The sequence below is a fragment of the Emydura macquarii genome, unplaced genomic scaffold (genome assembly GCF_026122565.2).
Source record: "Emydura macquarii macquarii isolate MOO-44397 ecotype Brisbane River unplaced genomic scaffold, CSIRO-AGI_Emac_v2 contig_306, whole genome shotgun sequence".
In the NCBI taxonomy this organism is placed as follows: Eukaryota; Metazoa; Chordata; order Testudines; family Chelidae; genus Emydura; species Emydura macquarii.
This window is the reverse complement of record NW_027130443.1, coordinates 285,465-313,034: the sequence shown is the minus strand read 5'-3', so window position 1 is coordinate 313,034 and position 27,570 is coordinate 285,465. Positions and strand designations below refer to the sequence as shown.

Here is a 27,570-nt window from a genome sequence, read left to right as displayed (position 1 = left end):
GTCCTCTGATCCTTCATTATCCTCTTCCCTTTTCATACGCTTTCAACCTGACTTATCTCCCAAGTGCCTCTGGTTGACTTTGATCCTCAAAACTCACCACTGCCATAAAGCACCCAGAAACCTGTGACTGCATGGCTAAGAAATGACTCCATGTGCTAGGTGCTAGAGAACAAAAAGACAGTCCCTGCCCCAATGAGCTGACAGGCTAAGTCTAGGACAATAGACAACAGGTGGGAGACAGCCAGACACAAGGAAATAATAAGATAGGCAGTGCTCATTTATACCATGCGCTCTTCAGGGCAGGCATTGCCAGTTAAGTGTTCTTAATGCACCTAGCACAATGCACTCAAGGCACTATGACAACATAAATGTGAAAGGATGATCATTCTCAAATGATCTCTAGTCTGACATCAATTGACACTAGCCACGGATCTGCCCTGAAAGATTTATTATCGTCTCTGCTTGCTAGAGTAAAACATCATCCAGTTCTTCAGTATTCTACCACCTGAAAACTTAAGATGCCCAGGATAAAATTCACACTGGCAAAAAATCCAGGCAATCAAAGGTTTGTTGTATTAGGAACCTAACTAAACGTGTCGAGTTTCAAAGAATAATCGGAAAATCTTTGCTGAATCACATCTGCTACATTCTAGCAAAGATTCTACATTCAATCTGGAGGGTTCCCAGGGCCCTAGGACTCCCCTTACTACTTTTCAAATATCTGTAGGTGCTTATGTCATGTCCAAGTCATTAATTAATCAAGCTACTGCAATTGGTGTGTGTGGGTGCGGAAAACCAACTCGTTGTGATGCAACAATAAAAACAATAGAGTTAAAGACACTGTAATGAACCAAGAATTGGATTTTTATCACACTTTAGCTTATCTACAACCAGCCCAACTTAATAGAATTTGCAGGATTTTATTAACATATAAACTGTTACAGAACGCACTTGTAAATTAGTGTTTCACCTGATGCCATCACAGCCATAAACTCCTTAGGGCCTAGTTGTCATCCCTATTCAACCCTTAACTGGGCTAAACGCTCTGAGTGAAATTTATCCCTATGGATAAGGTCTATTTACATCCACTTATGGCTTCAGAGGATTGGTTCTTTCCACAGGGCAAATATCTTTTTACAAGTTTGTAAGATAAACATAAAACCACAAATCCAGTAACTGGTTAAACACAACACTAGCAACTAGGAAGTCCAGGTATCACGGTCTTGTGTCTCTGATACCTACTCTTTGTGCATGGGCTACAGCAGCATGCAGATAGGTTTGCAAGACAGTTAGAACATAACAGATGATAGAACAGCAACATGGGAATCTAAATCAAGAACTCTGATGCCAAATGCTTTCAAAGCTGCCAAACCTGGATTCCAATTCCTCTCAATTTTACCATCCGTATTCATCAGGGGACTTTGGAAATCTCAGCCTTGATGGTACAACTTTTAAAAATAAAGGCAGCAATTTATATTCAGGGCTAGATGTGTAGGTGATGTAAATCAGTGTAATTCAGTTGAAGATGCTGGAGTGACACCAACATATACCAGCTGAGTATCTGGGCCCATCAACCAATCTTATCAACCAAGCCTTAGAGGGATCAAAAACTGTTTTGTTTTGTTTTTTTAAATCAATCACTTGTTGTAAATGTGATCAAAGGAAACAACACACTGCATGAGGCTGGCAGAAGTTAACAAAATTGAGTACCTAGGTTTTAAGGAAACAGATCAAGTCACTTATTATGGATTTTTTCCCTATCTTTCTTGTTTTGCTTTACAGATGAATAATTCAGAAGGGGGAAAGGGAAACCTTTATAGCCAGAGCTGGATGTTAAAATCCACATTTGCTGTCCCAATGGTCTTAGATCTTCATCAAACATAAACCAAGTTTAAACTAGACTGAACTTCTTTTCCCATACACTGGTCACTTTTCTTGAGAGCTTTCTATTTTTCTCTTCCCTGCCACCTTCAGGGATGTAGCACGGCTCTGCTGCCCCATGGCAGGTTTGTTATTTCAATGACTACTCTTCAAACAAGACCTGGGTAAAATCTTCAGAAGATTCGTTTTTCTCCAAGATTAAGATTTCCATTTCCTGGCTCCTAGGTGCTTCCATGACCTTCTCTAGCTCTACCATTTCCTGTAAGACCTCATCACTGGTATTTGCCTTTGGATGGCGCCTGGTGGTATTGTCTTTCACCTGCAACATCTCCACCGGCTTTGGATTCAAGCTGTCTTGGCGGGATGGCATCAAGTTAACTCTGCTGCCTCTTGCTGGCGATTTGGGCTGGCTGGATCCTGAGCTGTTGCTTCGCGGAATGGTGAACTTTTTCTTAAGGCCTGCAAAGAGACACCAACACAATCCTCAAAATCCAACAGGGAAAAGGAAGAACGAATCATACCAGAGAACCACGAACCCTCCACTCCTCTCCCACTGGGAAATCAAGTGATGAGTCAACATAGTCTCATAGATTGGGAATTCTCCAAACTTTCCCAACAAAGTCCGTGAAGATAAATCTGTTAAAGACTGTGATGGGCTCCGTTACTACCTAACATTAGAATGGCCATACTGGGTCAGACCAATGGTCCATCCAGCCCAGTCTTCTGTCTTCCGACAGTGGCCAATGCCAGGTGCTTCAGAGAGAATGAATAGAACAGGCAATCATCAAGTGATCCATCCTGTCATCCACTCCCAGCTTCTCTGATTAGCACTACTCCTACTCCAATGTGTTTACATCACTCCCTGTGGAGGCTGGAAGGGGAGTCTGATATCTAGGCTGTCCCATTCAATCCCTGGCCTCTTGGCTGAGGTTGCCATGGTGTCAACCATGATGTGAAGTAATTGAACTGAGACTCCAGCAATCAGTTTTCAATCAGATGCCACTGGCGCCAAACTGAAACTCACGACCTAGGATTGATCACTATTTAGGCCTGAGCAAAGTGGAGCAACTTGATCTTACATTTAGTGTCATTCCTTCCATTCTCCTGTCTTTCCTTCGCAACTCTGGCCCCTTTTGGAGTTGAGGCTGTACGTTTCTTGGACGTTGGCTCTTGTCCCTTGCTCTTCGTTCGCAAAGAGGACCAGCCCTCACTCCCAAATGGCGGACCTGTGTCTTCTTGCACTAACAGAGATAATAATTTCTCTTATTTACAAGCAAGTAAAAGCTAGTGAGTGTGGGCTGTCTAGGTTCTCGGGATGAATGGCTTACATGTTAGTGACAGCTGCACTAAGTGACTGGACTGCCTTCCGCAAGCTTGTAGCCACGATAGGAAAAGAACCCACTAGACCATGCCTCCCTCAAAAAGAACAAGTGATGGAGCTGGTCGGGAAGAAACTGTCAGCTCTCTGAAGTGGACACAAATTTCATCCTGGCTTATATGGACAAGGCAACTGAAAGTCAAATTCCCAATTCCTGCTGCCCCATGAAAGCCAGGACAGTAGGAAAGTAAGCAATTTTAATTTGAATATCACAGACCTCCCCCTAGCCTTTCTTAACTTGTTACTTTACCTCACTTGCAATGTGGCTGCAATAGCTGGCGTTTAAAGCCACTGCAGAACTAGCTGGGTGTCACTAACCTTTCAGAAAGGGTTTCTTCTTGATATTTGAAGTTGGTAGCAGAGCCATAACCTAGAACACAAGTACTGGCTAGTCAGATATGAAAGAGAATATATATCTCTGTTATACTGCGATGCTGTATCCAGCTCTGATGCCTGAACTTTAATGGGGTGTCGACCAATTGGAAAGGAATCAGAAAAGAACTATGAGAATTAATTCAGTTCCATGGCCTGTGTTATACAGGAGCTCAGATTAGATGATCATAATGGTCCCTCCTGGCATGATACTTTATTATCAATTTGAGGGCTAAATAGACGGAGCATTGCCTAGGCTAACAGGCCAATAATCTTTGTGGGCCCGGAGGTAGCTGAAAGCATTGCCAGTAGCTGTTGGTACATTTACTATGTGGCATTTTTGTAATGAAGGGTGGGGGGAGAGACGGAATCAATGAAGAGTCAAGAGAATAAACCCCTTTCTTTTAACCATCTTCTCCCATCCCCCGTTTGATTTACCATATTCTCACTTCCCTCATGGGACTGCTTCTCCTCGCTAGGCTCACAAGCCATGCTGAACAGCTCTAGAAGACAAGAACCAGAAGTCACTCTCCAGAGCACATGTTTTAACACCTTACGATGAACTTACTGGAAAACTGAACCAGCGTACACGGTTCTAGCATCAAACCCTGGCAGATGGATAGTGATTACCTATCAGTACTTATGTGGTAGTCAGAGACCAAGAGGCCATTGTGCTAGGCTCTGTACAGACACAGAACAAAAAGAGTTCACTGTTCTTCTTTTGCTGTTGCCTTGCTTTCATATGTTGCATATGCTCCCTGTTTTGTAGATTATGGCCAGAGGGGACTGTTGTGGCCATCTAGTCTGACCTCCTGTATGACACAGGCTGTGGGACTTCTCTGAATTAATTCCAGGCTGAATTAGAGCAGATCTTTCAGAAAAACATTCCATCTTGATTTAAAAATTTCCAGTGATGGAGAATCTAACACAGCCCTTGGTAAATTGTCCTAATGGTTAATCACCACTAAAAAAACTGTACTTTATTTGCGGTCTGAATTTGTCAAGCTTCAACTTCCGGCCATTATATCTTGTTTACCTTTGTGTGATAGACTGAAAAGCCCATTATCAAATTTCTGTTCTGCTGGTACTTCTAGGCTGAGATCAAGTCACCCCTTAACCTTCTCTTTGTTAAGCTAAATAGATTCAGCTCATGGAGTCTTTCACTGTAAGACAGGTTTTCCAGTCCTTGAATCATTCTCATGGCTCTTTTCTGATCCCTCTCTAATTTAACTTCATTTGTGAACATCAGAACTGGACTCAATATTCCAGTAGCAGTCACACCAGTGCCAAATACAGAGGGAATAAAACCTCCCTGCCACTACTTGAGATTCCCGTTTATACATCCAAGAATCGCATTATGCTTTTTTGGCCACAGGGTCGCACCTGCTACTAGTTTCTCCTTCATTCAGTTCCTTGCTGTGTCACGGACTTTGTGTGGCAAATCACACAATCTCTCTGTGCCTCAGTTTTTCCATCATAAAATGGGAGGAATTCATAAATTCTAAGGCCAGAAAGGATCACTTTGATCATCTAATCAGACCCACTTTAAAACACAGGCAAATGAACTTCAGTGATGTTTCCTTTGAGTGAAAATCATGCTACAGGACAACCACACAAAACTTAGCTGGGACTCTAAACCGTGAAGGTTGGGATTTTCATTAAATCTGCTTCCTAAACCCCACTGAGATGGGAGCGCTGAACGGTTTTCAAGCTCTCCTGACTCAGTGCTAGATAGAACCAGTGACTGTAATTACTCTTATTTTTAAATTAGTTCACTGACAATAGCACAGTCCCTGCCCGGAATAGCTTACAGTTTAAATAAACAAAAAAGGAATTATTGCATTTCTGCGGCCTGTGTTATACAGGAGGTCAGACAAGATAATCATAATAAGGATGTTGAAAGACTGGAGAAGGTACAGAGAAGAGCTATAGAAATGATTTGAGGGCTGGAAAAAATGCCTGAAAGTAAGAGACTTAAGGAAGCTTGATCAGTTTATCTTATACAAATAAGATGGAAAGAGGTGACTCGATCATGATGTGTAAGTACTTTTCCGGGGAGAAAATACTGGCTATGAAAGGGCTCTTTAATCTAGCAGAGAAAGGCAGAAAAGAATCAGCGGTAGAAGCTAGAGCCAGACACATTCAAATTACAAATAAGGCACCAATTTTTCACAGTGTGGATGATGAACTATTAGAACAAATTCCCGAGGGCAGGGGTGGATTCTCCACTACTTCCTCTCTTCCGCTCCAGACTGGAAGATGCTTTAGTCCACACAAGTTAGCAGTGTCAATACAGCAGGACGTGGGTGAAATTCTTCAGCATTTGCAATTTGACCTGTGGGATGTTGAGGGGGAAGCTCAAGGCTACAGCACGATACCTTCCAAGTCGTCGTGACCTCCCTCGCCGTATCGACTGACGAACCCAAATTTGGCCACTCTCCCCTGATGGAGGGGAGGAAAAAAGAGATGTCGTTAACGGAGCTGCTGGTCTACCCAAATCCTGGGAGAGGTGAGTGGAGCCCACCAAGTGACTGCCCCGTTGGATGACTGAGGGGTCAAACGATCAGGATCAGGATTTAACTAAGGACTTGACTTCAAATGAGCAAACGGGCGGGGCAAAGGTCACAGGGTTAACATGAGGGACAGCAAGCAGAGAACCCCAAACAAGACCCACTGCTCCAAGAAGACATCAAGGTGTTCAATGAACACTGTGTGGACAAGGGACCAGGAAAATGCCCCCTTAGTCATAAAAAACCACTACCGAATTCTGAATAAGGCACTCTTCTTTCAGAAGAAGAGTGTCTACACATGGAGTTAATCAGGAATAACTCCTTGTGTAGACAACCCCACGCCTCCTCATCTCATAGTATCTTACAACCATTGTATGAGTAACCTTCACAATACCCCTCTGAGGGAAATGAGGTAACTAAATCACCAGGTGCTTGCCCAAGGTCACAGGAGGAGGAATAACAGGGAGGAATAACCAGGAGTCCTGACTCCCAGCCACTCCTTTTCTAACCACTAGAGCCCACTCCCCAATCAGAGCTGGGGATACAACCTAGGAGTCCTGAATCCCAGCCCCCCTTTCTCTAATCACTAAAGTGTTGTCCCCCTCCCAGAGCCAGGGGGAGAACCCAGAAGTCCTGGCTCCCAGCCTCCCCAGCTCTAACCCACCAGGCCCCCCTCCCCTCCCAGAGCCAAGGATAGAACCCAGGAGTCCTTATTCCAAGTTCCCTCTCACTCAGACATCAGCCTGTATCCCAGCCAACCGAGGTTACTAGCCCCACAGAAGATGAGTGATTGGTTTGTGTGTGTGGACAAGGTCAGGTTAATGGGGGCACTTGAGCTACATAACACGAGTTAACCACACAGTGAAGATGACCCCCGTTGGACCCCAGATACAAAGGGGAAGAAGCAAGCATTCTCCCGCAACGCCAAGGGGGCTCACCGGGAAACCTGCAAAGATGCTCAGATGGCTGAAAGGTTGGCAGGTGCCTGGGATGCCCCAGCAGCACAATGGCCATTCATACCTGAATGCTGATCTGCTCGGCTTCCTTCGCCATCTTCACGGCAGCGTCCAGTTTCTGGCTGAAATATTTGCTCTTGAGCTTCTTCTGAAAGAGTGAGACAATTGGTCTTCGCGGTGCCTAAAAAGCATCAGAACTTTCTCTCTCTCCCCCCCGGGACCAGTGAACAGTAAGAGGGACACGGCCCACTGCTCTGTGAAGGGCCAGGGCATAAATCTTTTTGGTACACGGACTTCTTGTCAGGGGAAAAATTCACCCTGGGTAGAGGAACAGCGGAAGATGTTTGTTCAGTGCCTAGCACAATGGGAGCTGGTCTCACCCCCATGATGGGAGATTGGGGGACCCTAGGTGTGGGGGGAAGTGAAAGAGGGGACACAGAGCCTCTGGCATGGGGGCAGAATGGGAGACCCTGGTATGGGAGATGGGGAGACACACATAGGTGGGAATGGGGGCAGGAGGCACACAGAACTCTTGGCAGCCCCAGCCAGGGACCCATTGTGCTGTGTGCAGAGCGAGAGGCAGTCCCTGCACCACAGAGTGTACCATCTGGACACACAAAGGTGGAATTGAACTCAGATCTCCAGTGAGACCTGCTGGCTCACAGCCCCTGGGTACAATAAACCACATGATAGCACATAGATGCCCTAGCCTTATCTAGAAATCAAGAGGAAGCATGGGACTACATTTCCTAAACAGCTACGCACCAACTGGTTTTTAAAGGGACTGAAAAAAGAGAGCAAAGCTATAAAACCGAAGGGGGAAAAGGGGAGAAAAGATTCTTGAGCGTGATACAGAGAGTCAGGAACTAGATCTCCCTGTTCCTGAACCTTCCTCCACGGCTGCAGGAGAGCACAGGCCTCATGCATCGGTGCCAGAAAGCTTTCCCCAGTGCTACCCATAAAGGCAGCCCTGTCCAACGCCAACCTCTTCAAGCTGCGAATGAAGGTATAAACGGCAGAGACACCCCATCCCTCCTCCAGTTCCTGCACACCCGAACTCAATAATGGGCTCCGATGCCTCGGGTAAGGAAGGTGGGTCATGCAATGGACATATGCAACCCACAGCAAAGAACAAGTCACCAGAAGGCAAGTTATTTTTTGAGTATATGCCTATGTCCATTACACTGTAGCTGATTCCCAACCTGCTATGCCAGGAGGAGGGGCTGCAGGACTGCCTTGTCGACATTTGCCTTGAAGCGGCAGACAGTGAGTGATGTCTGGTGAAAGGGCCATGTTGATGCTCTACAAATGTCCACAATTGAGAGAAACCTGGCTAAGGCTGGTCAAGGGTGCCGTGAGTCTACTCAGAGGTGTTACTCCCGTGGCCACATAAGACCACCTTGGAGAGGAACTTAGGGCTCAAATGGAGGGTCCATTAGCACAGACAACACCAAACTCAAGTGCTGGTGTTGATAGATTATTTCCAACGGTCAAAGAACCAAGACCTTTCAAGGATCAGGTTGTGATGGGGGGAGTAAAAACAGCCTTGGCATCTATTTGAGGATGATAGCCAAAATGACCGCTAGATGCACATTAGCAGAGTTGAGTGCTAAACCCGGCTATACTTGTGACTTTCACAACAAACCCTAGTAATGAGTTCCACAGGTTGACAATGTGTTGGGTTAAGAAGTACTTCCTCACATTTGTTTTAAACCTGCTGCTTATTAATTTCATTGGGTGACCCTAAATCCTGTTTTACGTGATCATTAATACTTCCCTATTCACTTTCTCTACACCATTAATAATTTTATAGATCTCTATCCCATCTCCCTTTACTTGTCTCTTTTCTAAGATGAACAGTCTCCGGGTTTTTAACCTCTCCTCGTGTGGAAGCTGTTCCATACCTTTAATCGTTTTTGTTGCACTTCTCTGCATCTTTTCCAAGTCTAATGTATTTTTTTTTAGATGGGGTGACCACAACTGCACGCAGTACTCAGTGTATGGGTGTACCATGGATTTATATAGCGGCATTATGATATTTTCTGTCTTATTATCTATCCCTTTTCTAATAATTCCTAACATTGTTAGCTTTATTGACTGCCGCTGCACATTGGGCAGATGTTTTCAGAGAACTATCCATGAAGACTCCAAGATCTCTTTCTTGAGGGGGATAACAGCCTAATTTAGACCCCATTGCCTTGTATGTGTAGTTGGGATTATTTTTTCTAATGTGCATTACTTTGTCCTTATCGACACTGAAATTCATCTGCCATTTTGTTGCCCGGTCACCCAGTTTAAAGAGATCCCTAGGTAACTCTTCTCAATCAGCTTTGGACTTAACTATTTTGAGTAATTTTGTATCATCTGCGAATTTTGCCACCTCAGTGTTCACCCCCTTTCCCTGATCATTTATGAATAAGTTGAACAGCACTGGTCCCAGTGCAGATCCTTGGGGGACATCACTTTTTACCAAACCAAGACTCTCTGTGGAAAGCTCGTGGAAGTTCCTCAGCCTAGTTGCGGAGATCCAGGCGCGGCAGACAGAGTCACCGAAAAATGTCACATGGTACTTGGACTGAAAAGAGAAATGGACAGCGCTAAGTTAACTTGGTGTCAGATGTTTACATTTACTTCTAGAGAGGGACAAGGTGGGTGAGATAATAGTTTGTATTGGACCAACTTCTGTTGGTGGAAGGTACAAGCTTTTGAGCTAAACAGAGCTCTTCTGCAGGTCTGGGGAAGGAAGGAGAATGTCTGAGCTAAATACAAGCTGGGACAGATTGTTAAATGGAAGGGAGAATGCATGCTGGAGGAGGTCACTTGAAGTGGGCAATTGGGGATTAGATTGTTAGGCATAAAGGATTTGAAGTGAGCAATTAAGGATAGCAGGCAGTGTGGTGTGTTACAAATTGCTGTCCTTGTCAAGTCCATGGTTTTGGTGTCTAGCTGAGCTCCCAGGCTTGTCTCTTAAACGTGTTGTGCAGGTTTTCTTTGGGGACAAGTACTGAAAAATCAGATGTGGAGTTATCGCTTTGTGGCAAGCGTTGGCCCGTGGGTGATAAGGTGTTTTTGTCTTTTATCATTTTTCTGTCAGTTCATATGAAAGCATAGTGATTGTCTGGTTTCACCCACATTTCAGTGTGAGGAGGGTTTGGTTGGCATGCGATTGCAGGGGAGATTACAGAAAGAACATCTTTTGCTCTAATAAATGACCAGACAAAGTGTACGTGGACTTGGCAAAAGCGTGACAATAATAATAGTCAGCTCTGTGGCAGAGTGGGTTAGTGGACAGAGCAGTTAACTGGCGCTCACTTACTGCGTGAGCTTGACTGAGTCACTGCCCATCCAACCCTCTGTCTATTTAGATTGTGAGCTTCTCGCAGTAGGGACTGTCTCTATGTGTCTCAGCAGCACCTGGAAACATGAGACCTTGATCTTGACTGGGGTTCCTTCATTAGCTTCCCATTTGTAAAATCCTTCCTTGGCCTGTCTTGTCTACTTAGACTGTAAATTCCTTTGCACTGTATTTCCACAGTGGGGCTCGGCTCTCCATCAGAGCTGTAAGGAGGTTGTGGGGGTGCACCCAGAGGCCCTGGCCCAGGGGTGGGGAGCAGTAGGGAGTCCCCAAAATAGAAGGTGACACACAGGGGGCTTGTGGAAAGAATGGAGCCCTCTAGTGAGTGCAGTGCACTCACAAAGCAGGAGACCCCCTCATGTACAAAATAATACCACTTACAGGAAGAGAATCCAGTTGTGATGAAAAGAGGAAATACTCCCCAATGTCAGGGTCACATTCCACCATGCCAGGCCACCTGTGTGCACAACAAAAGGGGAAGAGCAGTATGATCAGGCATTCATTTTCTGATTTCCTCTGAAATGTGAGCATGGAAAAAGGTGGGAGATGGTTATGTGGTACCAACATTTACAGAATTCAGTCAACCTAGTCCATCCATTGCTGAAATCAAATGCTTTAAGGATCCTTAGAAGAAAGGAATGCAATAGAATAAAATGTGAGGATGGTAACAAGCTAGATACACACAGCCAGTTGCTGTGTTTTCAACTGTAATCCACTCCCGATAGGCCAGCTGACGACTGAAATGTCTACACTGCTGTCCAGGAGGGTGCAAGATATGGGAACAGTGTAGCCATGCACAGATAACACATTTGTGCTGATCTGTTGATACAACGACCTCTGAGGCCTCCGTTAAGGTTTCAAGGCCAGAAGGGACCTTTAGATTTTCTTGTCTGACCTCCTGTATACATCACAGGCAGACTGGAGAATTTCACCCAGTTACCCCTGTACTGAGCTCAGTCAATGTGTTGGTAAAATATATCTTCCAGGAAGCCACCCAGTCTGGATTTATCAAGAGATAAACTATGCTCCCCTTCCTCCCTTGGGAGTTTGTTCTGATGGTTAATCACTCGCACTGTTAAAAATCAGTGCCTTGTTTCTCATTTGACTTCCAATTGCTGATTTTTGGTCTGTCGTTCTCCATGAGATTAAAGAGCCCTTTAGCACCTGATATTTTCTCATTATGAAATACTTTTAGGCCATGTCTATATGTATAGTACTGCAGCGGTGTAGCTTTTTCAGCAGAATATCTAGTGAAGATGCTTTATGCCGATGGGAGCTTTCCCGCTGGCATAAAAAATCACATCCGTGAGTAGCAGAAGTTGTGTCGGTGGGAGAAGTTCTCCCGTTGACATAGCACAGTGCACATGAGCGTTTGTCACTGTAAATTATGTCACTCAGGGGGCTGAAATATGTCGCTCAACTGGTGGCTGAGAGCAGGGTCCGGGAGCTGAGAGCAGGGGCTGGGAGCTGAGCCATGGCCAGGAGGAGGGCCATGGCTGGGGCAGAGGACCAGCAGCAGAGCTGGGGTTGCAGCTGCAGCTGGGAACAGAGCTGGAGAAGAACTGGGGACAGAGCAGGGCTGGGTGGCGCTCCCTTCCCGCCCCCCCATGGAGGCTGACCTGGGCCCTGCCGCGCCCCCCAGATGTTCTTTCACACTCCGCTAGAGTTTGGCAACCACTGGTGTAGATAATCCACCGCCCCAACCAGCAGTAATTAGGTAGACAGAAGAATTTTTCCCTTGATAGCGCTGTCTACATAGAGACACAGGTCGCCTTAATGCTGCCACTCAGGGGGTGGATTTTTCACACCCCTGACTGATGTAGTTAAACTGACTTAATTTTCTTGTGTAGACCAAGTCTATCTCAATGGTACCAGCTGCGTCTACACTGGGGGGTATGTGAGCATAGCTATGTTGATCAAAGGTGTGGTTTTTTTCATACCCCTGACCAACTCAGCTGTGCCGCTATAACTTTTCAGTGTGGACCAGGCCCTTTGCTGGCATAGCTATGTCACTTAAAAAATATCACACCCCTAGCCGCCCCTTTACCTGTGCTAGTAAAACTTTTAAGTACAGACCGGGCCTATTGTTGTTAAGGTCCTGCGGTTTTAATGGCCGTATCTGCCATAACAAAATCTGTAATTCATGCAAAACCTCCCACTACGGCAACGGGAGAAGAGTGAGAATCTGTTGTCTTTTAACCACAAACACTATTAAAATTCAGTGCAATTCAAATGCATGCAAACGCACACCCATGCATAGGTCTCCCTACATGCATCTCATTGCAGGGGCAGAGCCTGGGGGAGCTAACCTGTATTGAGACTGGCCAGCTTCTCCTCAGCAGAGGAGGCCTCTGCCTGTATTTTTCAGCTGAAGACTGCAGCTGCTGCCAGAAAGGACAGGGAAAACTTGGCGAGGGATTCGAGAGTCAGCTGTTGTAAAGACCACAGCAAGCCAGTCTCGACTGCAGAATTTTCTGTTGGCATATCTTTGATCCCACCCATGTGGAACTGGGAATAAAATAAAATCATGCAGGAGTCAGGCCAGGCCTTCTGCGCTGCCACAGGGGAGACTGCAGTTTGTATTCCCAGTCTCTCACTTGCCAGGTTGGCATAGGTTTGGGACCATGTGCCATCAGCACGTCCAAGAGGGGATGCCACACAGCTCATACCTGCTGGCATTTCTAGCCTCTCTCACCTGTAAAGATCACAGGACATATTAAACACTGATATACACATTTTACGAGCATCACTTCCCCTGATGTTGAGATGCAGCCGCCGCTTGGGTGGAATGAGGAAGCTGTTTATACAGGGATCCTTCAACGAGATGCAGCCATCTTTGGGGTGGGGCAGCTGTTTATACAGGGATTCCTCGCCTGGCACTGAGATGCAGCCACCTCCAGGTCAGAATGGCTGTTTGTACAGGGAACCCTCATCCAGTCCTGAGATGCAGCTGCCTCTGTGGCAGTGATCTTTCCAGCCTTGGTTTTACGTCGGACTCAAAGGACAGTGCAACCAGTATTTCCCTACAACCTCACCGGGCACATTTCCATCTGAATCCATAATACCAGAAGCCTTGGGTGGGAGGGATTTGGAAAGGTACTGCAATGGGACTCAGCCTTTGATTCACAGCTCTGCCACAGTCTCTTTGTGTGACCTTCTGTGAGTTATTTTGGGCCTGTCTTCATGGCAGAGTTAACCTGGGTGATAGGCACCCAGGGTAGCCTAGTCCAGGTGTGAGCAGCCACCTGGGGAGCTGTATCCAAGGTCCTGAGTTCTCACTGGTGCTGTGATCCCCTGTGATTCGTTCCCAGTGAATTGTGGGTGAATCTGTCTGTCCTTCTGAGCCCACAGGGGGAATTGTGGGAAGGCACTAGAGGACTATCAGCCCCCGAATGGTTTAGCCTGTGTCCTAGTCCGTACCCAGCTAGGCCAGCCAGCCCCGCTTCAAAAGCACCACTAAACTTGGGGCAGAGGATTCTGTGTGGACGGAAGCTTGGATCAAGGAAACACCTGAGTAAGAGCCTAGGTTAACTATGCAGTGAAGATGTATCAACAATGTCTCTAGGCCTCAGTTCTTCCCCCTTCTGTAAAATAATCCTTGCTTGTCTCGTTTATTTAGACTGTGAGCTTGTTGGGGCAGGGACTGTCTCTCACAGTGTTTGTGCAGTGCCCGGCACAACAGGGCTCTAATCTCAAATGGGGCTACCATATTATTTTTAATTATTTGTAAGAGAGTAACACCAAGAGGTCCAAACTGAGATCAGAGCCCTCATTGTGCCAGGCGTAGCAAAGGCACAGAGTGAGAGACAGTCACTAACCCAAGAGCCCACAGTCCAAACAGACAAGGCAGATAAAGGCTGGGAGTGGAAACTGAGTCACAGAGTGGCAAAGTAACTTTGCCATGGTCACACAGTAGGCCAGTGGCAGAGACAGAAAAAGATCCCAGGTCTCTGCAGTTCCACTAGGCCACACTGTGTGTTTTAAAAGTGTACTGTGCAGTCTATTTTTAAAAGCTTCTACCTCTATTTATAGTTAAGTGGCTTAACATCTACCAGCATCACTGACACCTACCATGGGTAGCCAAACTGTTTGGCCCATATTATCGACCCCGGCACGTAGGTAGCATACACTACATCGGTTTCAGATCCTGACCACGTCTCCTCGGGTGCATCACAACTCTTGTACTCCAGGTCTGCAAGAAACAAACAACATCCATGGTCAGAGCTGAGCGGGAAATGGAAATAGAATCCCAGGAGAAATTCTGAGATTGTGAAATCTTGTTTAATCTCAAATCGGGGCGAAAAGTAGAAACATCCGAATTTTTTGTGAAACTAAATATTCTAAAATATTTCATTTCAACCTTAGCATATCATTTTGCATCTACTTTATTGTTTTAATTAACATAACATAATGTAATATAATATAAAAGTCAAAATGCTAATGTTGAAACAAAGTGTTCAACCTTGTTGAAATGAAGTCTGCCTCACAATGACCAGAGTCTGTAACTATCTGCATGGGCAAAAGGTTTCTGCTACTAGACAGCTTTTTAATCTAGCACACAAAGGCAGTGAGATGCAGTGGATGGAAGCTGATGCTAGACATATTGAGACTAGAAATAAGATGCAATTTTTTGACAGGGAGGAGAATTAACTATTGGAACAACTTACTTAGGGACATGGTGGATTTTCCATCACTTGGAGACTTTAAATGAAGCCTGGATATCTTTCTCAAAGACCTGCGGTAGCTCAAACACAAGTTAAGCAGGAATCCTTGGTGAAACCCTCCAGCCTGTACTACAAAGGAGGCCAGTCTAGGTGATCAGAATGGCCCCTTCAAGCCTATGAATCTATTTATCTATTTTCACCAGGAGGGTGGTGAAGCACTGGAATGGGTTACCTAAGAAGGTGGGGGAATTTCCATCCTTAGAGGTTTTTTAGGCCCAGCTTGACAAAGCCCTGGCTGGGATGATTTAGTTGGGGTTGGTCCTGCTTTGAACAGGGGGTTGGACAAGATGATCTCCCAAGATCCCTTCCAACCCTAATCTTCTATGATTATCCTCAGCTAGTGTAAATCAGCATCGCTTCACTGAAGTCAATGAATGATTTGCAAATTCTTGAATGTCAGGGCACCTGGAGGAGAAATCTCCCGGACTACTGGAGTGAGAACTGCAGTACGGTTTGATCTACAACCTCAGTGCCAAGACTTTCAAGCACTTCTCAGCACTTCCAATCAGGACTGGATTTTCAAAGGAGATCAAAACCCATTTAGGTTCCAAAATAGATGGGCAGTGCTTCCAGAGATCTCAGCCTATCAGGAAGGAAAATCCACCCCTAAACATCTCTTCTGGGTGAAAACTGGGCCCTTGTTTGTGTGACTAAATGGGAGCTGAATGGTCTGGAAAAGCTGCTTCTTAGGGCCAGTTCTGAAGAACTTTTGTGACAAGGACACTTGTGCTTTAGAAACTACACTGAAGACACCAAACATATTCCCCTGACAGTCAATCAAATGGCCACCAGCAGTTTGGGCTGGATTTGAGCTGGTGGCCTAGAGGTTAAAAAAGGCAGTTATCCTGTTTACCTGTGTTTTGGCTGCATGTCCAGTCTTCGGGAAGAACGGAGGGATCTACATCATTGCTGAGACGCCGCCATTTCTCACAGCTGGGATAAGAACACTGGACCCATGCCACGCACTGATCTACAGCACATCAACACAAACACACAGCAACTGCAGAGACCTACTAGCACCCTGCACAAGCTGGAGGCTCCAAAACCAGTAGGCAAAGAAAAGGAACCAGAAATGTAGTTAATCTCATTGTTTTTAAGCCAATCTTGTGAATTTTTAAGCTTGTCTACACAGGGTAATTTACAAGCGTCACTAATTTGATATAACTATATAGGATTAATCCTGTGTGGACACCCTTATTCAGAATAAAAGCGGCCTGTGTTATATGTGAGTAAAAGGGGAAGGAGGGTGCATATTTTGGGGCAGGCCTATGGCCTGTATTATATAGATCAGATTAGATAATCACAAAGGTCCTTGAAATCTATGTATCCACTAGCCTAAGCTTGGGAAACCTGTCAGTTTCCTGCAATGCACTGCTTCCTATGTGACTTTGGGCAAGTCACCTTTCTGTGCCTCAGTTTCCCATCTGTGCCATGGAGATAACCTACCTCACAGAACTGCTCTGAAGATAAACACATTAAAGAGTGTGAAGTGCTTTGAGATCTACTGATTTCTAAGATAGGGGTTATTAAACTAAACCAAATGAAGACCATCTTTATTCTGAATGGGAGCATTCACAGATAATCCAGTATAAATTCACACTTTTAATTAATTTAGATTAATTTTCCTGAGTGTAGACAAGGCCTCCTCATTGTTTTGGAAGGCGTAGGGTTAGCCCCAGTGTCAAATCAAGTGCTGGAAGTCTCCACGTTTATCCAATTTACACCCAGTTTTCCCTCTTGGCCCCTCCTCACCCAGTGTTAAGCTTTCAGAAACAAGACTGAGCTCACTGAAAGCACTTCCTCCTCCTTCCTCTGTTTCCTCTTGGTCACTGATCAGGGTGTAGCCTTGAACTATTTTCTTTGGCTCGCCTTTCCGATTATGCTTACACCTTTCGTTTGCTTCCATTCTCTCATCTGCTAGAGACAAAGAGAAAACACATAACTTAAAACATAGTCAGGGGTGGTTGGGGGCAGAGACTGTTGTGATACAGCAGGGAGTGGAGTTATTGTTTATCAAGTGCATACAGGTAGCGGCAGGGCTGTTGATGGGGGCTCCGGTTTCAGTCACTGATCAGGGAGTGTGTCACCTTCTAGCAGCCACGATTCCTTTCCTCTTATTCCTGCATCTCCATCTGGCCTGCAGTGCTTAGGCACAAGCATTCTCACATGGCACATCAAAGATCATCAGTTTCTCATGTTCACCCAGCAAAGCCCTGAACATCGGCTAACCGCTAGGGCAAAAAGGGGCAACAATCCCGATCCATCTTCATAGGACAGCAAAGGTTATTTAGATGCAGTGGCTGGAGCAGAATCCACTGTCATTTCAGATGCATGTATATATTTGCGCACACAGAAGACTTACGTGTTTCCTTTCTCTTATTTAAAGAGAGTTTATTGCGTTTCTTTGCTTTGGGCATAAACTCTTTCAGGTCCACGGCAGAGACTGCTCCTTGTGTCTTATCACTATGCTGAACCAAATTCCCTGTAGGTAGGGATGTTTCCAAAGTTTCCCTAAAACAAACATTCAAGAGGATCAATTCATTATTGTTATCATTTGTATTACCACGGTTCCTAACACCCCACTGTGCTAGGTGCTGCAGGAACACAGAAAAAAAAGACAATCCCTCTAACAAAAAGAGAGAGAATGGAGATATAGATAGGTGAGCATGGGGGGGGAGGGAGACAGACAGATGGGTGTGTATGGGGATTGATATAAAGCTGAAAACTGATTCTCCACTGCCTCCTGGGATGACCCACAACAATGATTGACCATGAGCAAGAACCAGGCTCTCGAGGTGAGAGAGCTGTACTAGACTCATAGGCTTGGTGGATCGGCTATGACCCACCCTGATTCTGTGATCAGACTAGTGCCTTGTGTCATTGGTTATGTTGGTGCAAAACAGACGTGAAGGACAACTGTTCTGATTTCATATTCACTTTGCCCAGGGAGTGAGTTGGGGATTGGGTCGTTTTCATAAAGCCGTGCAGGACAGTGCATATAGGGTAGGATATTCAAAACTGCCTCAAGGGATTAAACACTTCACCTCAAGCCCTCTGGACCCCTTTGAATATCCTGTTCTTAGTTTCAGCATTCTCAACCAGTTACTTTTTGGTTGATAATATTTCTACAGACAGCATGCACCACCTAGAGGCCATAACATATCTTGCACTTGTCAAGCAGGTGCTTTCCCCCTCCCACTTCCCCTGCATAAATGAAGTTAAAAGGGCAAAAGGTCCATGTAGATAACGGCAGGTGAAGCTAAACAAATACGAGAAGGCTGTCTTATTTATACGCAACACGTGAGAACGGCAACAGTATCCTGCTCCTTGTGAATGGCAGTAATACACATTTGGGTTCTTCTGGGGATCCCAAGACACTTTGCACCTTTTAATTAAGCCTCACAGCATGTTGCAGAGAGATGAAGAAAGAGGCAGAGCCAGGAATGGAATCTAGGAGTTCTGACATCCAGTTCTTTGCTCTCACTGCTAAACCATGGTCCCCTTCCTAAAGTCCACAATGAGACCCAGGAGTCCTGACTCCCCTCCCTCTGCTCTAACCCACCAGACCCCCCCTCTTCTCCCACAGCCAGGGATAGGACCCAAGAGTCCAGACTCCCATTCCCTCCTGCTCCAACTTCCACATCACACTTCCCTACCACAACTTCGAATAAAAGCCAGAGATCTTCATTCCAACTCCCACCTGCCCTCCCTCCCCAGCTGGGTAATAGAACCCAAGATTCCTGTCTCCTTGTCCCTCCTGCTCTAATTACTAGACTATGCTATTCTCCTAGAGCTGGCTAGTAGAACGCAGGATTTCTGACCTCCCTAGCCCCACCGCTGCTCTAATCCACAAGAACGAATGGAAATATGAATTATTACTATTAATGACTTCCAAGGTGGCAGGACCTACATGTTCCTGTGTACTAGGTGCAGTCTTTTTCTTCTTCTTTCATATGGCTTGGGTAGATAGCAATTATTACAAATTTATATCTAGGTTTAACAGCCACCACATTGCCACAGCAGTGAGCTGGGGAATGTCTTTCAGGCCCCTGGCGAACGAAGGAAGGGGACACTCAGATCTCATGTGCTCCATCATTTGTGACTGGTGACCACAGTCGCATACAGGTGTTTGCCTCATATTCCATTTAGAGAGGGTTTGTCCACATCTCCCCTCATGAGATGTCCTGATGCGATTCAATCTGTGCCAGTCTTTCCGACATAGATCAAAACCCAGTGGTTCCTTGGCAGAGTCAACGATGAGCTGTTTGTTTTCAGTGGTCAGAACTCTCCACGTGGCTCTCCATTGAACCTCGGCATTGAAGCTGAGTGCAAAGGTCTTGATGCAGTTCCATAGAGGTTGTGGGATTTTAATCTTTTCTTTGGCGGGTTCTGTAGGTCTTTGTACAACAGGGTCCCTTGTGTTTCACTGACATGGCTGAGAAAACGCAATGTCTGGGCAACACGTGCTGTATGTACATATTGCAAGAGACAATCCCTGCCCCTGAGAGCTTACAATCTCATTTAGATTCTAGTAAATGAGGGCAGGTTTTCATTTGGTACAGTTAATGAAGCAAATGAAAATGAAAACACCAATCAAAATGAAATGGTTTCTCTGGGATCAACATTAATCTGCTGCAGCACCTCATGGGAGGATACACCACCGCAGCTCAGCCACTGGGAGAGACCACAGGGCAGCCTGAGAGATGTAGTCTGGCTGGAGACCAGGTGCTATTGGGGGAAACTGAGGCATGCACTACAACTCCCAAGAAACCCTGTGGCAGCTGACGTCAACCTGACATTTCTACATTTCACTTCCCCTTTCTACATGCATTCGAATCACAATTCTCAGAACATCTGCTCAAAATTTTGACAATTTTTCACCATTCGGGATGAAAATGAGAGTCGAAATGCCAGGATTTCATGAGCTGACTGAGTCAAGTTCAAGGGCTCGGCCGTTTTCTTCCAAGTGCCTGGATCCAGGATATCAAGGACGGGGACAGTGGTCAACCACTCTTCTCAGGTGCAATGGGACTTTCTACCCCAAGATAAAGTTCATCTGTGCAGGAGACAGAACTTTCACAGAGCCAGTCTCAGATTGTGGAACATCAGGCCACAGAAACACCCAGGACAATCCCAAACCTCCCCAGCTCCAGCTCTGCCCTCCCTTCTTGGAAAGAGACACAGAGCAACGTTTTGGTAGGGTGGCGCACTACCTCCACAAGACCCTCCACCACACATGCAATCCTGCCCTTGGGGAGAGGATGAGAGAACAAACCACTGTTTCATGCATCTGATAAAGTGGGTTTCTGCCCACAAAAGCTTGTACCCAAATAAATTTGTTAGTCTTTAAGGTGCCACAGGACTCTCGTTGTTTGGCTAAAAACAGACTAACACGGCTACCCCTCTGGAACAAACCACTCATGTTAGTCATGTCGCGTAACAGTATAACAACACCACCTAGCTCTTCTATAGCACTTTTCATCTGTAGACCTCAGAGTGCTTTACAAAGGAGATCAGTGTCCTTATCTTTATACTAGGGCGATGAGGGTGGGATAAGGCCCCGGATAGAACAGAATAGAATTCCTGCAGGACAGAAATTTTGCTTTTCGACTGACCCCAGTGTTAACTTTCGGTTGGATTCCTTCAGCTTTAGCCCCAGTGGTTAACGCTCCTAGTTGCTCTGTTGTTCAAGACTCCCTTTTAGATAACAGACCTTTCTCTCTCTCTCTTTCTCTGCCCTTCTCTTCCCACATCCCCTGACTGTTCACACCGACCTGACTCTCACTCCTTCTCATGGGTTCTCTTCCCTATCCTTTTAAACTCTGTTTCCATGGTTACAGATAAGGGATGCCTCCCCTATGTTTGTCCAGCGAGAACTATTTGGAAACAATTAGCTAGAAGGCGGAGAACAGCAGCTGTGTAACCTTGGTTCACACACCTCTTAGATAGGCTTTATGATGGAACTTATGAAATTTGGGACAGATCCTCAGATGGTGTAGATCTGATTAAATGGCGCTATGCCAGTTTACACAAGGCATGGACCTCACTCTTTGGCTGAAGGACCTATTTCTCAGGCTTTACAAACTGGCTTTACAGTCTTAATGCAAGGTATAATACAGTATACTGCAGAAACAGGGATTGCCCAAGGACTGATATAAACTCACTTCTCTAAACCTTGTTGTTCTGCCGCCTCAGAAGATTCTGCCTCGTGAAATGTCCTCTTGGACTCTTCTGCAAATTGAGATAGAGCTCTGTAAATCTCACACATTTTCTCCAGCAGGTTGTGCCTAGATGGTTATAATTTCATGCCACATCAAACATTGAGTGGTTTGATGTTGATCCAGGTAATAATTGGACAACTGAGCGAAACGCATTTCTGGATTCCAACAGATTTCTGCATGCCTTGTGCTATCATTTCAGCTAGACAGACTGCAACCCAGCAAAGTGATTAACTGCATAGCTCCATTACATTTAATATAAATAAATAATAACTAGCTCTTATATAGCATTTGTCATAAGAGATCTCAAAGTGCTTTACAAAGAAGGGCAGTATCATTATCCCCATTTCATAGACGGGGAAACTGAGGTGCCGAGCAGGGAAACGATCTGCCCAAGGCTGCCCAGCAGGTCAGGTCTCCTGAGGATCAAGACAGTGCTCCACCTTCTAGGCCACACTGCCAATGCTACAGTTAAATATTCACATGCCTCAGGTTAAGCACATGCTTGAGGCTGGGTGATCTTGTGCATAACACAAGCTGTGAGCTACTGTCAAGTGATTCTCCTGCACTGAGCTAGCTCCTGCAACAGAAAGTCAGGCCAAGTTTAAGCTAGGAAAATTATGTACTGCGGATAACCAGTGATTTTTTGCTAGAACAGATCAGGACTGGAGTCATTCAAAGTTAGTCTACAATATAGGAGTGTTTATATCTTTATACCTCCAAAGGAACCATGCATATTGAGGACCTAAAATAGAAAACACAAAAAAAATTTTAGGCAGAAAACTTACAGTGCCGCAGGATTGATTCCTTTGGGACAAATAACTTTCTATAACCTCAATTTCATGATTCCTTGTTTCTGATGGAAATGATTTCCCATAGTAAACATAAAGCATGGGGGACACTTAATTTGCGTGAAACGTAATGTGCTTTGGCAGGACGAGATGCCTCAGCACCTGCAGTCACATGATCATAGCAGAACCTCTGCTTTCATTTTTAAATAAAAAGTACATTTCTTGTGCTTACGGTGGTGAAGGAAAGCTTGAAAACATGACCCAAGCGTAACCAATGCAGCGACATCTGCCTGAGGCTGCAGAGAGCCTGAGAGAAATGGTCTGAGAGGGGGCGGAGCCATAGCATGGTGGTTGGGACACGGTGGCCTTTGTTGTGACATGTCAAGGGAACCAGATTGTCTTAACTGGGTCCCAGGCCAGACCCTCGGCTGGTCTAAATCAGCCTCGCTCCATCAAAGGAGTGATGTCAATTTACTCTAGCTAACAATCAGGACTCATTATGTTTCTAAATTGCCAAAGAAGCTAAAATCCTAGCTGCCAGGCATGCTGAGGACATATTTTAGCCCATTAAAAGGGACAGGAAACAATTAATATCTACAAATAAATACTTCACAGGACACCAATTTAGCTGTTCTCATTTTAGGTTTCACGTGATGAGCTCTCTTGGGGTTGCTCAACAGGCCCTGTGGACTTACCCATGCACTCTTGCAAGGACTTCTGCAGCACATGCTGGATGATTTCCTCAAAATGCAAGTCAGTAAGGTGACACTTCTCCTACAAACAAATGCCCAGACAGGGTAGTGATTGACAATTGGCAGCACTTGTAGCAGCTAGACTTAACTCTAACAAAGATCCACAGTACTCTTTTAATTTAGCTAAATGAGGTTTCTATTAGGGGTTAAACTCATGGACACATTTGCCCTCTGAGAAGTTTGCCTGGTCTCCATGATAGAGTCTTATGAGATTGATTTTAGGGCTAGATAATATCATCTGTTGCTAATATTGTTGCTTTCAGTCTCAAGCCTGGACATTATTACTAACGAAGCTGACAGAGAGACACTCCAAATCCTGGGAAATAACATTATTAATATTTAATGCGACTACTTAGTTCTTTTCCTATTGAAAGCACTTTGCAGACTTTATTTCTCAGAACACTCCTTGCAAGATAGGTTATTTGTCTTAGGGTGGACCCCAACAGCTAGCATAGATGCTGGAACTAGGTGTACAGGGAATACTGCCGCACCTCCTGGCTTGAAGTGGTTTCCATTATATACAGGGTTTACAGTCTGGTTCAGTGGCTCTCAGCACCCCCACTATAAACATTGTTCCAGCACCTTTGACTGTACTGTGAGACTAGGTTCCCACACAAGAAGAGGCAATCCCTGTTCCAAAGAGTACACAAGCTAAACAGATAAGAAATGGTGTATTATTATCCCCATTTTACAGGTAGAAAACTAAGGCACAAAGAGCTGGAGGTAGATAGGTGCTTAGAGGGGTTTGCAAAAGCTCCCATTGAAAATCCCATTAGGCATCTTTACAGCCTTAGATAGGTTTACAAAGCTAGCCCAGAGTCACTTTCTACTCCAAGTCCTAAATCTGAGAAAAAATGTGGAACAATAGTTCATTGAATGACTAGGGATCACACAAGATGCCTAGTCGAAGAGTGATGAGGAAAATGATTTTGGGATTCCACATTTGTATCTAATCCTGGTGTCCACATTTTTAAAAGAATGTTGACAATTCGGAATGGGTGATCATGGTGTATACGTACATTAATGGGATTCTCCATCTCTTGATGGCTTCCCATCCAGTCTGGAGCCTTTCTGGAAGACACTTTAGTGTAGTACAAGTGACTGGGCTCAATAAAGGGGGAAGGGGATGAAATTCTGTGGCCTGTGTTATGCAGAAGGTCAGGCTAGATGACCTAATGGTCTCTTTTGGCCTCAGAATCTATGAGATGGAGAGAAATGACAGTATCAGGTTGTATAACAACCTGCCAGTGGCTCAGGAATGAACAGGAATGTCAAATGGGCACAGGGGATCAAATTCTGAAATGCAATGTGGAACCCCAGCCTGGCCCAGGACAGACACCTGAGAGGGTCTGGCTTTTCTTTACACTTTGGCAACACTTGGCTAGCTTTTAGGGCCAATGAAATCTCATTGAGCTGAAAACAGCAACCTCAGAGTTTAAGGCCACAAGTGAGTCTGACCTCCAGGGTCACCAAGATCACCCAGCACCGGTACACCAAATATTTGATCATGGACTCTTCAATCTTTTTCTGCCCTTTTCCATCTCGGTTTTCATAGCACACAAAAATAAAGAAAGCATGGAAGGGGACAAAAAACTGCTCTGGCTGGAAATATTGTTGATGTTTAAAGCCATGGAATGGACTGTTTTATAGGGACATGGAAACAACCTTGGGAAGCCCCAAATACTGGCTAATGCTTGGGCCAAAGGGGCAACAGTTTGTTTATATGATGGGGTCCAAATATACTGCAAATGAAATATCAATGTTAAATAATATTTTTTCAAATAGCTAAGCATAACCGGCTAATGGGTAGGAGGTTTTTATATGCCAGTTGTTAGAGATCTAACCATATATGAACTAATAAAAGGAAGGTTTTATTTATGTTAATAGATTCTGATATTAAATTTAAATCACCTTCATTGAGACTTTGCTTGAGTTCCTTTTGGCTCTCTTTTCTGAATCTCTGACAGTTTCTGGACCTTTCACACAGCCTATATCCTCTTCCTCTCCTACCCTATATTTCTTCCATCTCTTCACATCAGTGTCTGGATAGCCAGCTTTTAGTTTTGTTTCAGTCGAGTCACTCGGACCTTGGCTCAGTGGGTAAGTAATTGCCTCCTTTGCCCTAACATCCTCCTTCTTCCCATGATGTTCAGGGCCTTTCCTCAAAGAAAGGACATGTGGTTTTGTCACCGGAGGGGCAAACGTTTTCTTCATCATCTTCTCAAATGCTGAAATTAAAAGCAAAAAAGAAACACAATACAGCACCCCACCACTAATCACAAGCACCTTTGATGCTGAAGCTCTGATCTTGTTGGCACATAAAAGTTGCATAGTTTGTCCATACCTTATGTGTAGAATTTTAAATTGATTTAAGAGGGCCATATAAATTTAGTTTGCATCCAGACAAACATACACCTATTTAACTACCTCTTCTATTACATGCGGTCTTTACATGAAAACTGGATCTATTTCTGGAAGACACGCTCTAGGTCAGACAGAAGTTATAGGCACGGTGCAGAAATTAATGGGCGATGCTCTCTAGCCTGTGCCAGTGTTATACAGAAGGTCAGACTAGACAATCAAAATGATCTTTTCTGGACTTAGTACCAATGAATCTACTAACTGAATTGGTTCCTAAAGCCATTTAGTGAAATTGAGGCAGCTTTTGTTGAGAAATGCCTTCTTTTCTTTTCCATCATCTAAGACTAGTGTTTCCAAGTTTGCCCATGACACAAAGTGGCCAAGTGAATTAATTATCATATATTAATTAAAGCCAATAGGCCTGAATCTCTATTATACTATAAGATCCCTTTATACTCTAGTTCCTTAGTATAAATGAGAAATCAGGCTCAAGAGCTCCTTTGGTTGTTAGAACCCAGAATCCTCCTGGTCCAAAGACCTCTGCCCTACAAATGTATTTATTGCTAACATTATTACACCATCAGTGTAAATGCAAAGCAGCACAGTTAACTTACTGGAATTACTTTGGATTTACACCCTAGTACATTCCTGTGCATTCTTTGCATTGTGTTAGTGCGAAGAAGCTAGGTGCTGTACACACATAACAAAAAAGATGGTGTCTGTTCCAAAGAGTTCATAATCTAAGGCTCCAATTCAGCCAAACATTTCACATGTGCTGTAACCCCACTGAAACTAATGGGAATTAAAGGTGTGTTTATATACTGGGATGCGGAGGCATGGGCTGCTGAAATAGGCGTGAGAACAAAATTTGCCAATTGATAGCTAGCTGGCTAAATGTTTTTACACTGGTAACACAATATCTAGCACTCAGGAATGTAATGTCTGTAAGGTGCTTTGAAGATGAAAAGTGTAACATACAGTAATTGGTATTATTATTTCGATTTTGAAATCTGCCATTTTTTATTTTATAATGCACTTTCCCTTCACCGGCGCCATTGTTTGGACAAAGACCACAGGGCATGTGAGCCAAATTTCAGCCCAAACCCTCTCCCACACACTTAAAAAGAAGCAATTGAAGCTTTTGGCTCATAACCCTGTCACTTCTGGCACTTTGAACACTGTGCTATATGTGCAGGGAAGCACAGAGGTGGTGGGCAGATGAAAAAACACCATACCTTAGCTCAACAGAGGAGAGTTTCAATCACAAGGTGTACAGGTCTAAAGACAAAACCGTCCAGAGCGTTATTTCCCTGTTAGTGCATCTTGCCGCTGTAAGGGAAAGAAAAATAAGCCAATATCGGTAATAACATTTACCTCCAATATACTTACTCCCATGGCGAAGGATTCTGTTTGCATGCCTCTTATGAACCTTTGCCACCACCTCACTTGATCATATTGGGAGTCAATACGGCCTGCTAGGCCCAATTCTCCCCTCACATGGGGCCTCTGCTTTACACCATTATACCTCAGTTGATTCTAGTGGAGTGACTCCAGATGTACAGTGTGAGTGAGAGCAGAATCAGGCCTGGTAGTGACCAAGTATTGTGCAGAAATGGGATCGACAGGGCATCCCGTGGCTCTTGTGCCATGCAAAATAGGGTGAAAACCATGCCCATATTCAGCTCCATTTCCACTGCACACCCCTGATAAGAATAGGGGTGCCCCATTATCTTATCGAGCTAGCTAGCATCATTTGCTCTCTTCCTAAGCATGCGCCTCCCATGAGACAACAAGAGGGAGCTTTAAGTATTTTAGACAACCATGGGCAACCAAGGTGCACATTGATGAATGCCCATGTCTCTTTTCCCACATGAAAGGTGTCGCCATGGGGCCCTCCCTCCTGTAGCAATACGACAATACCGTGCTGCCCACGCCAAAACCACACCAACATGGTGGCGCTGAAGGGCCAGAAGAACGAACCCGTGTCTATTTCACTTCCTAAAAGGGCCCTTGGTCACCCACGTGTACCAAACCAGCCCCGATAGTTGGCCCGTTTTTAATGCGGCACAATAGAGACAAGGGCGCCATCTCGATGCAAGAGGCAACACCATGCAGTGCGACAGCTGGGCCCCACGGCAAGACACGGATATTACGGGTTTTTGAGCCTTTTTCGAGGCCACGGTAGCGTCCGTCCCTTGTACCATACTGCCAGAGGAAGGACCCCAAGGTGGGAGGGCGCCTGGGCCCCAGAGCGACACCTTCCATGAAGTGA

General features: G+C 45.0%; 1 protein-coding gene across 2 annotated transcripts; it reads right to left on the bottom strand.

Moving 5' to 3' along the window:
* Window positions 1-899: 899 nt before the first annotated feature.
* Window positions 900-26,638, bottom strand: ZCWPW1 (zinc finger CW-type and PWWP domain containing 1). 2 transcript variants are annotated; one of them, XM_067553885.1, is made up of 15 exons: window positions 26,534-26,638; window positions 24,849-25,165; window positions 22,881-22,959; window positions 21,341-21,407; window positions 17,539-17,687; window positions 16,965-17,093; window positions 16,030-16,146; window positions 14,524-14,644; window positions 10,834-10,909; window positions 9,568-9,672; window positions 7,162-7,245; window positions 6,010-6,073; window positions 4,066-4,134; window positions 3,578-3,613; window positions 900-2,340 (listed from the first exon to the last, which is right to left on the bottom strand). In XM_067553885.1, the coding sequence occupies exons 2-15, from the start codon at window positions 25,152-25,154 to the stop codon at window positions 2,024-2,026; spliced, it is 1,719 nt and encodes a 572-aa protein (XP_067409986.1). In that variant the 5' UTR covers window positions 25,155-25,165; window positions 26,534-26,638; the 3' UTR covers window positions 900-2,023. The 2 variants fall into 2 exon arrangements, 1 of the variants encoding a protein (XP_067409986.1); XR_010920942.1 differs by lacking the exons at window positions 3,578-3,613; window positions 4,066-4,134; window positions 6,010-6,073; ... (9 more) ...; window positions 24,849-25,165; window positions 26,534-26,638 and adding an exon at window positions 2,961-3,098 and having other exon boundaries at window positions 2,263-2,340.
* Window positions 26,639-27,570: the final 932 nt, after the last annotated feature.